A 14,400-nucleotide genomic window follows, 5' to 3' on the forward strand; every position below is an offset into this window, starting at 1 on the left:
ATGGCCCGGTGACCAATGCATCACCGGATGCATTTCGTGTCTTGCTCCTAAATAAATTAATATTTACAGTAGTGTGATTGAGTTCCTCTTGGGCTAGTAAGCGCTTCTGACATTTTTGTTTTCTCATTCGTGGAATGAAATATCCTCGCGATGTTTCAAATACAAATACAACGCCACAACAGGCAAAATGCCCAACGAGTTGGCTGAGAAAAAGATGCCCATAAAAATATGGATGTCATATACTTCAAAAATATAGCAACCCAATTAAAAACACAATCACAAAAATTATAAACAATATATATACACATGATAAAATGAACAATACAATGTCCATAATGTATTTATTGTTGTCTTATTCTCTAAGTATGGATAGCTTCTCGATTTACCCCAACATGTTTGTCATATCTCTTTTTAAAGGTGTCAATTGCGTTAGAATTCACGACCCCCCTCCCCTTGGGTAAGCTATTCCTTATTCCATTTATTAACAACCCTATTAGAGAAAAATTCCCTGCGAAACCATAACCTCGCATTGTCCTTTACCAATCGATACTGGTGTCCCCTTGAAAAGTCTGCAGTTGGGTTTGAACCAGCGCCTCCTAGAGATAGAAGGCCTCTGCACGCTGCTTGTGACGTCAGTAAGTAGTCCATTTTCCCTAAGAATATTCAGGGAAAAAATTCCCTGTTCGTGCCAGTATCATCGTTGTGAGGAAAAGAAATTATCGGGCTCAGAATTGTCGATTTCTATGCCCCACATCCAATCACTATGCGGTATTTGTGAGCCAATCAGGAAGATTCTACGCCAAAATAAGAAGAAACGAAATAGGATGCTGTGTTTCAAAATGTGGCGAACTTGCTAGGTAGTCTGAATGACGTTTATGGCAAACAGTGCAGAGGCCTTCTATCTCCAGGAGGTGCTGTTTGAACCCACGTATCCTGAACTCTTCCCGTCTCTGACACTGTATCTTACCAACCCACCACTACAAATGATTATTATTTCATTATCATAACCGAATGCAAATTCGAACCCCTGACTTTAGTAAACACTAGGCTCAGGATTCGTGTCCGTCGTCTTAACCATTACGCCACTGGACGACGTAATTTAACTGCATAATGCTGCTCCTACTACTAATACTACTGAGCCATACGTGCACCTCGTCCATAAACCTCTGCGGAAATTCTAACGAATTGGTATTTGTTGGAATGCGTGTGTATGTGTGGCGAACCTGAAGTGAAGTTTGTTAGTGTGTAACGCGTCCATCTGCCATCAATTTTTCTAACTATAGTGGAGTGTGATGATTGGATAATTGTCTAGTTGTAGGCCTGTTGCTCTCTCTCTGTTGCGAGACTTTTTCAAGGGGAGATCGGCTCGCATTCGTGCCTCGAAGTTGGGAACCGCTTAAGTGATCTAGACATGTGCCGCAGGCTTCTTAAGTGATCTGGAAATGAGCAACACGTAGTTCAATTCCCACTTAATTGAAGTTAGAATTTGCCGTGGAACACAATTTGGTGTGGAACTGCACCGTGGGTCACTTAATGATGTGGAACTGCACCGTGGGTCACTTAATGATGTGGAACTGCACCGTGGGTCACTTAATGATGTGGAATTGCACCGCGAGTCACGTGACCTGGTAATGTGCGACTTGGTTCATTTTTACGAAATTAAGTTTGAGTTCGCGGGCCACATCATACGATGCCGGGGGGGGGGGGGCATTTAGCCTGCAGTCCATGGGTTCATCATGTATAGTCTAGTCCAGGGGTTTCCAACTTAAAAGCTTTCGTGGAATCCTTGATGGGTATGAGGTTATTCCGTGGAACCCTTAATGTCAGTGTTTCTCAAAGTGTGCCTCGCGGCTCCTAGGGGCGTCGCAGTAAACTGAGAATATTATTTGTGTGCCTATTCATGTTTTGAAGTGGTTCTTTTATATGGGAAAAAAATCTATCAAACTTGCTCTACCCTAGTTACGGCCCTGTCCGTGCCAACAACTGGGCTAGAGTTAGTTCAATGAGCTTTCTTCTTGTGGGGGGTTTTGCAAGGCCGTCTTAACGTTATGGGTGGCCCATGATGGATTCCCTAGGCAAAGTGATGTTCTGTGGCCCCCCCGTACTTAATTGGAAGTAACAGCTTACACACTCACATTCGAAAATTTGCTCGGGTCGGGAGAAAAAACTACTGCAATTACCGTTCTCAGTTCTATTTCGTCTGAATTTATTAAAATATGTACCACTTTTTCGTCGAAATTGCAAAAAAAAGAACAGCATCTGTAACAAGAATTTATTTATTTTTTGCAAGCTCTCGGGATTCCAAAATTTTTTTAGAAATACGTGACGCATGATTCCGCGGAACCCAAAACAAAAAACTCTCACGGAACCCCAGTGTTCCTCGGAACACCGGTTGAAAATCTATGGTCTAGGCCCATAACAAGCAATCTCCGTGCCACTAAATACAAGAATAAAATCCCTCTCCGCCACTCCCTCACTTCAATAATTACTTCAATAAACCAAATCTAAGGTTTGGTTATTTATCGAACTCGCGAACGGACAAAGGAAAAAAAAGGAATAATCCGGACGGAATTGAAAACATCGGCACTTTCATAAGATAGATTTATTTATTGGTTTGTTTGTCGAAGAGAAGGAACATTCCTTTTTATCCGTCTTGCCAATATTTCCTACTGATTTTCATCTCCTTTTCCCGAGAGTTAATAGAAGTCTCTAGACCTTGAAGGAGAAAAAATTGATCGTTTTCCCTCTTTTTTTGGTGAAGGAACAAAAAAAAAAAGACTCCCTTAAATCACACGTTATTGGGTCATTTATTCGTCCACCTGGAAAGCAGAGAAAAGATCTTCTTCCCAGCGGTAAGACCTCGTTTAAAAAGAATGTTCTGGTCCCTCGTACAAAGGGCTACCCGAGACTACTACTTTTTTTTCTTTTGTGTACGGGCATTCAAGGTGATGTAATAAGGAGTCGGAGAAAGAGGTATGTGTGTGTAGAGAGAATGAGAGCAAAGAAACAACTTCCATCTCATCTGGGTTGACGAGCGGGTCCTGGTAATGAAAGAATTTACGCGAAGTTAATTGCCGGCGGGATTCCGCTAATTAAATTCCGGTTGTCAGTTTGAGGAAATGAAACAGCCCATAAAGGACTATGTGTATAAAAAATAAAAGAAAATTGGTTGAATTTCTGTAATAAAAAAAAAAAATGGAAATTACCAAATCGAAATTTCTTAACAGCTATTCGTTAATTAAATGCCGAAAAATTCTGTTTCAGGATACTAATAATTTTGTTTTGTTTTTTTGTCACTAGTTTTCTTTTATAATACTGTTTCGTGTGTGTGTGAAGTTCTCCTATAAGCGTAATTACGATAACCTTCTATATAGAGCTACGTCTTGGCGGAAAAATGAGAGATAAATCGCCAATATTGAAGTCATGGCAGAATTTTCCGCAATTGTAGCGTTTTCCTGCTTGACGGCAAATGATCTGACTGCCTCTGAACAACTACACACCAAGGGCACTTGAACTTTGGTGCGGGCCACTGCATTGGTTTAAAAACGTGTCGCGGGCCACATACCGTCACTGAGATGATCTCTAAATATACCGCGGGTCAAAAGCCATCTGTAAATATGACTCTTGTTTACTTTAAAAAAAATTAGGTTTGAGGTTACATCCTACTAATGAAAATTCATAATCCATGAATTGAAAATAAGAAAAATAATTGTGACAAGAGATAATTCCAGAATTCAAGAAAATTCAGAGAATAAATGAAAGAAATAATTCCAGAATTCATGAAAATTCAGAATTCCAGAATTCATGAAAATTCAGAATTCCAGAATTCATGAAAATTCAGAATTCCAGAATTAATGAAAATTCAGAATTCCAGAATTAATGAAAATTCAGAATTCCAGAATTAATGAAAGAAATAATTCCAGAATTCATGAAAATTCAGAATTCCAGAATTCATGAAAATTCAGAACTCCAGAATTCATGAAAATTCAGAATTCCAGAATTGGTAGAAATTCAGAATTTATAAAAGAAATAATTCTGGATTTCCCTTTTTTTCTATATAAAAATGCAGAAAATTCCAGAATTATTTTTTTCTAGATGAAAATGCAGATTTATAAAATTGATGAAAATTCAGAATTTACGAAAATAATAATAATTCCAGAATCGATGAAAATTCAGAATTCATGAAATAAATTATTACTATCGTAAGTGCGTCCCCCCCCCCCGCACCAAAAAAAAAAGCACGGGGCCTGATGCGACCACACCTGTCGCACACCCCTAAGGGCGACTCTGCTTAAGTGACCCCAGCACGTTTATAGATAATTTATACGACCTGCAGTACAGTTCCAGATCACTTAAGCGGCTAGCGGCACATTTACAGATCACTTCAGTGAACCACGACACGTTTTCAAACCAATGAAGTGGGCCGAACTGCCTGATGGTTGAGTACCCTTGCTGTATATTGAACGATTACCAGGTTGGCAGTATTTATTTGAATTAGTTTTAATATAATTACCGGTAATTATTGATTAAATTATTATCACCTACTGTGTGTTAAAAAGAAAAACACGTACCTGAGGTTTTTAACTTCTCTTCTGATCGGCATAATGTCAAACTCAGGCTTAGGACTGCGCTGACTTTACACACACACCTTGATGCCTACATAAACTGAAATACAACATCGCTGTCACGAAATTTACAAATTTTGTTTTATAAATGACTCAATAACTACAAAACTAAAACTAAGCCGCACATGCAATCTCTTAAACATCACTCTGAGGAACTGCCAACAAATTGGTGCACCTCGGAATGTGCCGTGTGTGTGTGTTGCGTATCTAACGTAAAGTTTATTTTTTGCGGAATGCCCGAATAATGTGTCTATCTAAAAAAAAGAGTGCTGCCATCTGTCTTCCGAATTTTGACGTAAACAACTGGTTGTTTTGCCTCTTTTATTATGAGTGAATTTTAAATGTTGTCGGCTTGACAACCACCTCTTTTCTGAAAATCTGGATCGCTTGTTTAAATTGAAACTGTAACGACTGATACGTTTTCAGAATGCTTAATCTCCTCAGTGGCATTTACGAAGTATTTCACCTACATTTATGCTTTGTATTTCGGCAATTACGAGATATCTCGTTTTCTCAACCTTTCAAGGGGTTTTGAAAATTTCCCTGATCCGCATTACAACTGTTACAGTTGAAATCACTGAACTACTCCCTGTAAAGTGCTACACCTATTTTCAAGAAGAATTTCTTTTCCCGATCTTGTGCAGCTGGTAAGTGCCTTTCCTCCAACACCGTGAATAATGATAATAATAATAAAACCTCTCCCATTAATTGTAGTAAGCATATTCCTATTACAGATCGAAGAAAAGGAAAAAAAAAAAGAGTCTTTCTCTCTCTCTCTCTCTCTCTCTCTCTCTCTCTCCTCCTGTTATCAGACTTTGAACAAGAGCTGACTCCGCCCAATAGCAGTTGATTTGACAGACTGGAGGGGTGGAAAACATGCTTGACTGTAAAAAGAATAAAAACGGGTTATCAGGGTTTGTCATTGAAGAAATGAGAGGGTCTTAAGGAAGCAGATATTTTTTTTTTCCGTGATTACCGAAATAAAAAGCATCAAGAGTTAGGCGAGATATCTCGTCATTGCCTCTGTAAGCATTAAAATCCCCTTATTTTGACAATGACGAAACCTGATACTTTTCACCTTTGTTTCTCTTGAGTACGTGTTTTTCATCCCCCCCCCCTTCCCTACATAACAGATCAACTACCATTTGGCAGTCTTCTTTGCCCCACACTTTGGTAACAGAAGAGGAGGTAAATACAATACCCCCCTTTCCCTTTGCGGTAGTATAGGAATATGCACACAGCAGAGTATTTCTCTCCCTCCGTTTGTTGTTCTCGGACTTCGTGGGGAAGTACTATCACCTGCACAAAATCGGGAAATGGTATTCTTTTTGAAAAAGAGTGTGTCATTTTACTGAAGGTGATTTCCACTGAGCCAGTTATAATGAGGATCAGTGAAATTGGTAAAGCCACGGGAAGGGTTAAATCTCTTCTTATATTCACATCGAGCGAACACGTGACATCTGCATGTATTTTATTAACTACGCATAAGTCGAAAATGGTGGTCTGAAAATAATATGACTCAATTGTGTATTGGTTGTAATGTGTAAATAACTTTTGGAAAAGACAGAGTGAGGATATTGCCTCACATTCTGAGCATTCTACGGTTTCAACTAATAATTGGATCGACACCGAAATTTGAGCACAAAAAAATTGAAAGGATAGGCTCGACAATTCTGGAATTTAAAAAACGTTAAGAAAATAGACTGATATAGGGCGGGCGCTCTTTGGCCGGATCTCCAGCCGCAGCACTACGCAGCTTCAACCCGACGAAAAAATCGGTTTTGAGGTGTGGCTAGCACAGCGTGGGCTATTTAAATGGTCGATTTTGCGCAGCCATTCCTCCAAAACCGGTTTTGCGCATCTCAGAATAGCGTAGCGCTGCTGGTGCGGACCCGCCTTTACAGGCACACACATACAGAAAAAAGGAAGCAATGTTAAAAATCATGTTCATATTCCCTCTTCTGGTATCGGACGTTTCACCGAGTGTCCCGAGATATTGCTTAATATTTCCTCATTACTCATTTGTGTTATTTGAAGCCAATGAACTCTTTGAACTGTATGTTCATCCGCTTAACGGTGAGTAATCCGACGTGATGTTTCACACGTATCAGGATTTAGCTGATGTAATTGTTCCACGATACGCTTCATTTCCACAACCAAAACCAGCATGGGTTCAGCAGTGGATAATGTGAATGGGAAGCGAACTCCCTCTGGTATAAATGCCCTCTATCGGATGATTCTATAACTTTTTTTTATTGCAAAAAAATTAAGAACAACTTTTAAATAGTAGGGGCAGAATGTTACGCCTTGGCACATTATTTTTCACATTTTTGTTTCTCAGTTAATTTTTACCGTAAAATTTCATTAAATTCATTTTTAGTAATTGTATAGTATATGAAACATCATATAAATTACCTTCATTTCTTACTGTAATCAAGAAATATGAAATTTTTGAAAAGACAAAAATTCCCAAAATATAAAAGGGGTTTTATACTTTGAAACATGGTAAAATTACAAAGGAAAGAAAATTCAAATGTTACAAGTATTTTTTTCACAATATAAATCACATATTGAAGTATAAAATATGAAAATAATCACACGCACACAAATATGATTATTAATGTATATAAACAAAAGTAACAATAATTGGAGGTAGGAACGTATTCATATGGATGAAATGCATAATTATTCTTTATTATACGTACTTGTAGAAAGGAAAATTATGTTTCTAGGGCCGGGATTACACTATGAAAGTTTTAGAAAAGATCTTTTACAAAACTTTAAAAAACAGCCAATGAACCTGTTGGTTTCATTCACTCAAATGTAACCGATGCGCTTATTGGTTGGCTTTTTCAACTTTTATAAATGAACTTTCATAGTGTAATCCAGGCCTTAGTTCTGTGAGTTTCTTTGATGCTAGGTGATTGCATTAGAGATAAAATATCCGTGATGTCAACGTTTGCTACACCTGGCACTGTGGCACTGATAAACAATAAAATATTTTCTCACCTCTCCTACTGAGGAATTTCACTCGGTAAAAGTTTTTGTTAGACACATCCCACACTGTTTTTCAAACAAAATTTGACTAGGAAATAACCGAAGGTGAATGGAAGAGAAGAAATAGATATATATGGCTGAAGTTTTTATATATAGAAAAAAGTATAGAACTGAAATTTAAAATATAAATTTTATTTAAACGAAGAAGAAAAAATATTAAAAATGAGTGTAAGTTGAGTGTATTCCAAGGTAAACTAGGAAAATTTCGAGTTTTATACTGTTCCACGATACACGATCAAATACACTGTTTCAAAGTACACGATGCTCTATTATTTGTGAAAAATATTTATAACTTTTTTCATGACGCTTGATAAAATTGAGCATTTGGTACGATTTATCAGAATGTACAGACTATAATTACTATGTATAGTTTACTAAGCTTGAAACGTTGAGAAGAAACACAGCAAAAGCAAGAACACATTTTTTTTTTTACTTTATGTGCCTAATTGCAAAATCTCTGACAAAGTCGTAGACAAAGTGCTGAAACCACGTTCAGTTGTATAAAGTTATATATTTATAATCTCTTACACTCCAAAAACATCAGCTAGTATGCAATACTGTCAAAACAGTTTCAAGTGTTTCAAGGTTTACTATGGTCGAGGTACAACAGTTTCCCTTACGGGTAAAAATTTCAGTACCGATCTACAATTGGTTAATGCTACTACTTGAGCGTACATGTACCTCGTAAACATTTCTCTGCGGAATTTCTAAAGAATCAGTTTACATGCATGTGTGGAGCTATTGTACTTATTTTATTAGAGTTATACGTGTTTAGTGTCCTAGGCGTGCTGCCATCTACCTTCCGTATTTCGAAGTGAAAAAAGGCAGATGCCTGAATTTTCGTGTTATTTAAGTACCATCGTAAAGTTCTACCTGCTCTCTGTGAAGGATTGGTTAATGCTGCAGAATGTAAAAACCGAATTTATTTTATTCATAAGGTTGGCTTTCATTCATTGAGTGGCTCCCGTCTGATGTTCCCATGTACACTCCCGTGAACGTGCCAGTCGGATGGTTTGGCGATCCGACTGGCTAAGTATGTAGTCCGTCAGCCACGAGGCAATAGAAAACGGCATCAGTTAATGAACACTAAGATTCCATCGTTATTGAAATATGTTATGTCCCATGAGAGAGAAAATTCTCAGGAAATGACTCAAAAGCAAGTCAAATATTGCAAATGCAATATGGAGATGCATATTGCATCTAAATATTGCAATGCATGAGATATGAGATATTTAGTACAAAATAATAATATTAAGATGTTAAAACTAATTCATCTTTTCCCTAAATCGGGGAAAAATAAATTTGAAACTTCGGTAAAAAAAACTCTTCTACAGGAAATTTTGAGAATAACCCCTTTCCCATTATACATACGAAGAAACTTCGAATCTGTGTTTCCCGTACACAAATCTTATTTCTTTTTCCTTCGCAAATCTTTTATTAAAAACCGTTTGAAACTTTGATTCTTAGAAAATTTAATATATATATTTTGTTTTTGAATAAAAATATAAATTCCCGAACGTTGGTGGTGGTTGTTGTTTTTTTTTTTTTCTTGGAAAGAACAAATACATCTGAGGTATTTTATACTATGTAAAAATTCTATTTCCATTCCCCTGAAAGTGCTCAAACTGAAGTTTTTCCTGATAGAAAAAAAAGTGATTTCGGGGAATTTTCCGAGATCCGTCTGCCGAGTCCATATTCCTTTTTTATTCATGTTTTATTCATTTTATTCCCTTTTTTTTCCTCTCCCCATTTCTTCTGATTTAAAATCCGTGGAGTTCTTTGTTGAAAACTGCTTGTCTGCGGTGAAAATTTTGTGAGAAAGTATTAGTGTGTGGAGGAGAGGAAAAAAAAGCCATCAAGCGTATATTTCAAATTTATTTTCGCATATACAGGGTGGATGAGAAGTCCTGTACACATTTTAAAAATGAATAACAGATCACCTAATTGACATAAAGAGGTGTGCGGTTTGCATTAAAGTCTGTGGACCAGTGATTAAAAACTGAAGAAAAAAAACACAAACAGTGTATGATTTGAGGAGCTTATTTTCAAAAGGGAACATTTACAGGGTTTTTTTTTTTTAAATGCACTTTTAAGGGTTTATGAATCTTCGGGATAAGCTCTGTGTGATTATGCAACCAGGATTATTCAAAGGGGAATATTTTTGATAGAAATTACAATGTATAAAGTTAGTCATATCTACCAAAAGGGGACATATCCACCTTATTCATTCACTTCGGTATTTTTCATCTCCCGATAACGGACACCCACGGGACCGAAAACTTTGTCCGCTGACGAAAAAAAATAAAGAAAGAAGTTAACTTTTTTTTATACAATCCCCATGGGCTAAAACTTTCAATTTTGTGAAATGTAGAACCTGATCCGAAAAATCCTTCGCAAAAAATCCAATTGCTTTCAATACAATATTTATCGAGATAACGAAGATGGAGAAAATTACTTTCTTTCTTTCAAACCGAGAACAACTCCAGTCTATGGAGTCCAGTCTCCAGGGGCAATTTATTACCGATTGAGTTGTGCCGGAAGTGCGAGTGCCTAAAAGTCTGAGTGCTTATATGGTGTTGTCTGTGGATTAGTGCTGCCATCTATATTTCAAACTGGGAGAGAAATGTAATGATTGAGCATTTGTACCATTGTAAGCCTGTTGCTCTCTGCGGCGAGACTTTTCAACTGGGAGATCAGCTCGCATCTGGCCTCCAAATTGGAAACCACAGAAAACCAACTGCAGCCGATCATCATTGTGCTGTCGGGTTTGATTATATATAGTTATTCGTGAGCCCTTTTCGAAGCCTGCTGGCGATGTGCGTATCTCTGTAACCACCTGCCCACTGTAACCTGAATTTTGTGTCTGCTTGCCTTGCAAGTGGTGGTCTTTCGGTGCTTGGTGCTCTGGACATCGCATCGCTCTTCCACCATGACCTAAGGGTGACCTCTGGGTGACCAGCTTATATCCCCTATAGGATACAGAGCGGGGGTCATGGTCGGTTTCGGGTCCTCGCGACGCGAGTCCGTCACTATGACCGTTCGACCACCGACAATGAAAAATTACCATGTTTTGACGGCTGCGTTGGCGTATTTGTATTATCCGAAGATGACGTCACTCTCCGGATAGCGTACCAAGGTTACACTACTACTACACTAATGTACGGTTCCGCTCAACGCACACGAGCTCTAAGGAAAGATTGAGATTCGTTGCCTTTGGTCTCACCCGACGAGAGAAAGGGCGTGGGTTCGATTCCCCGCAAGGGAGTTGACAGTTGAATTTTCTTTATTTCCCGAGTTCATCTTCGCCTCATCAGCAGCTATTGAAAACCTTCACATGTTTATATTAGCTTGAAAATCTCTATTTTCGGGACGTACACATATGGAATGAAGTCAAATTTTTTTGGCTTTCATTTTATTTAGATTATTTTACTGTGTATTTAAAAGATATATGTTTTTCAACGTTCACTGTGTCAGATATACTAAGTGCGAACCACGCTCTCGAATATTTGCAATAGATGCTGAAAACTTCAAACTCAAATATCTCTGTAAGTACAGTCGAATCCCGTTATAACGAACTCCAAGAGACCGGAGAAATCACTTCGCTATAACGAAATATCGTTATAAAGGAATTCCAACTTTATGCATTGTTCCTGTGTTAGCTTATTTGAGGGATTAATAAAGTGTTCGTTAAAACGAGATTTTCGCTATACCGGTATTCGTTAAAACGGGATCCGACTGTATAACATTAAGAGAATATGAAATTTTTTCCTATTTACTTTTCAGGGAAAGTTCTATGTTTTAAGATGCTGCATGTCGTTTAAAAACTAATTGTAGTAGCTACTTCTAATGTCAACGGTTGCAAAAAAATGGTCCTGTGAACAAACCGTTTGAATTTCTGTATTTAGTTCATTATTATTCCTATCAATCTGAATAAACAAAGTACAATAAAAAGCATCTCGAAAAACCTTAATTTGTAAATTATATTTGCAATAACATTTATTTTTTATGTCAATGAAAAATCATTGTTATCATTATATATATAATGTTAAAGAAAATATCATTGTTATGGCATTTGACATGATATTTACCACATGCAATATGACATTCTATACGAGTTTCCGCGAAATGTATTTCGTATAATAATTGCTCATCATCATATTGAAAACATACAGAATATGATAACTATATAGAAATCGAAGAATTTCTTCAAAACTATATAATCAAATAATTCATGATTTATGTATATCTTAAATTTAATTTAAATTTGCATAAAGTACAGTGAATTTCTTATGTTATATCATTTTGTTATCAAATTATACATTGTTTATTATGTATTATTTATATGTACTTATTATTTTCTTTTCTACTAATATCAAAAATATTTCGATATATTACAATAAAAATCTTTATAAAAACTTTTGCACCAGTTTTTACTTATTTCCAAGTACCAAATACTTCAATTACATATAACTTCACTTATTAATTAATAAAATATTACAATATAATTTCTAGAGAAATATTTCATCATAAAAAAATCTTTTTTTATTTTGACATTTTTCTCTTCATTAATTTCGACATTAATCGTTAATCCAAGATTTTCATTTATTTTGACAGTTTTCTTTCATTAATGATGAATTTTCATTAATTTTGAAATTTTCCATTCCTGCATTTTCATTTTCAAACTTTTCTTTCGTTAATTCTCGATTTTTATGTAATCACAGATTTTTATTAATTCCTATTTCTCAATAATTCTAAATTCCCATTAATCTGGCATTCACATTAATTTTTTTTTTTAATTAATCAGTTCTGGATTTTCATTAACACACACGCGCGCGTTAAAATTTTTATTTCATCATTTCTGGATTTTCATTAATTTTGGAATTTTTCTTTCATCAATTTTGGATTTTCATTATTTTGGAATTTTTCTTTCATCAATTTTGGATTTTCATTATTTTGGAATTTTTCTTTCATTAATTTTGGATTTTTTTTTCATTAATTTCAGAATTTTTTTTCATTAATTTCAGAATTTTTCTTTAATTTCAGAATTTTTCTTTCATTAATTTTAGAATTTTCTTTCATTAATTTTAGAATTTTCTTTCATTAATTTTGGAATTTTTCTTTCATCAATTCTAGATTTCCATTAATTTTGGAATTTTCCTTTCATCAGTTCTAGATTTTCATTAATATTTTTTTTGGAATTCTATTATGAGTTCTAGATTTTCATTAATATTTTTTTGGAATTCTTTCATCAGTTCTAGATTTTCATTAATTTTGGAATTTTTCTTTCATCAATTGTAGATTTTCAAAAATTTTCTTTCATCAATTCTGGATTTTCAAAATTTTTCGCTAATTCTGTGAATTTCCATTAATCCTAGACTACATTATCATTTATTCTGAATCATCATAAACTACGACAACAAAACAAATTGAAACCTAACGCGAACACTTTCTCGACGAATGTAAACGGGAGCGTTCATATTTGACAATTAATAAATATTTGAAATTAATAATTAATAATAGAACCTGTTGCATGCATGCTATGGTAGTCATTTTTTTCCCGCGTCTCGTAGATGGAATAAAAAAAATAATGTTTGAGCCAACCTGTTGATTGTTAGTTGAGCGTTCGTCGCCCTGCTGCTGCTACTGGACGTTGTAGTAGTAGTGGTGGTAGTATGCAACGGTAGGGAGCTGCAACCTCAAAAATAATACGCCGTCGACGACTGGATAAAAAAAAGGGATGCCCGAGAGCAAATCCTGCATCCCTTATCATGATTCCCAACATCAACCGCCGCACATTTAGCAGGCCTGGTAAAGGTATACCGGCAAGAGATGACCACCACGTACTCACACACTCTTCTACCTACCTACCTACCTGGATTAGATATTTACGGGGAGCGAGAGGTATAGTGGAAAACAAAACAAAAAAAAAAATGCTGTACGGTGTTTCGTCTCTCGGCCGTAAGATGGCGCTCAGAATATTCAATAATTCTCCCACGAGGCCCTAAATCTCTTATCTAATATTTTCAGTTCGCACTTACCTGAGGGAAAACTCCAAAAAAAAAATTCCTGACTACGACTGTGTGAGGAACCCTTGATTACACGTTGAGGGGAATTAATGACCACCCCTTCCCCATTTGCCATGTAATATTGTGACTTGGAAAAAAAATAATCGAAACGGAATGTTTGCCCGTGATTTTAGAGACGAATATTGCCGCATGTGTGTGCAGGGTTCCAAAATTGAACAATATTATTGACTGACTAAGTGAAAATCTTTGACCCTTGTGTCAGGTGCTTTGCTGAGGGAGCCCCCGTCTGCGTTGGGTCCGTGTGAGTCGGGACCACCATTTCCCAGATGCGGGTTCCGGTGCGAAAATAATAGCACGGCCAAAGGCGTCTTGATAACTTCGAGGCTCCTTATATCCGATTAAATATACTGTGAGAAAGGGGACTCGGCATCCAAAGATTCATTGTTCCAAAATGAATTAAAATCCAGAAATTGTATTGATGAAAATTAGATTATGAATTATTAATGAAAATTAGAGAATTTTTGAAAAAATTCAGAATTCCAAAATCGATGAAATTCAAGAATTTAGTTCCAGAATTAGTGAAAATTAAGAATTCAATTTCAGAATTAGTGAAAATTAAGAATTCAATTTCAGAATCGATGAAAATTAAGAATTTTAAAATTGATAAAAATTCAGAATTTCTGAAAAAATAT

At 36.1% G+C, this 14,400-nt stretch overlaps 1 protein-coding gene across 2 annotated transcripts in view; it reads right to left on the minus strand.

Moving 5' to 3' along the window:
- The window catches only part of LOC149076185 (neprilysin-1-like), a 57,138-nt gene extending 43,556 nt beyond the window's left edge, over nt 1–13,582 (minus strand). For both annotated transcript variants that reach the window (XM_089243733.1, XM_089243732.1), the window contains exons 1-2: nt 13,284–13,582; nt 4,572–4,665 (exon numbers count right to left, since the gene is read on the minus strand). In XM_089243733.1, the coding sequence (XP_089099859.1) occupies nt 4,572–4,603 (32 nt within the window). In that variant the 5' untranslated portion in view covers nt 4,604–4,665; nt 13,284–13,582. The remainder of the gene's footprint in view (nt 1–4,571; nt 4,666–13,283) is intronic.
- Between the last annotated feature and the right edge of the window lie 818 nt (nt 13,583–14,400).

The sequence above is a fragment of the Pholcus phalangioides genome, unplaced genomic scaffold (genome assembly GCF_987345545.1).
Source record: "Pholcus phalangioides strain wild (caught in Gottingen) unplaced genomic scaffold, Ppha-v1.0 ptg000015l_1, whole genome shotgun sequence".
NCBI classification, from domain to species: Eukaryota; Metazoa; Arthropoda; class Arachnida; order Araneae; family Pholcidae; genus Pholcus; species Pholcus phalangioides.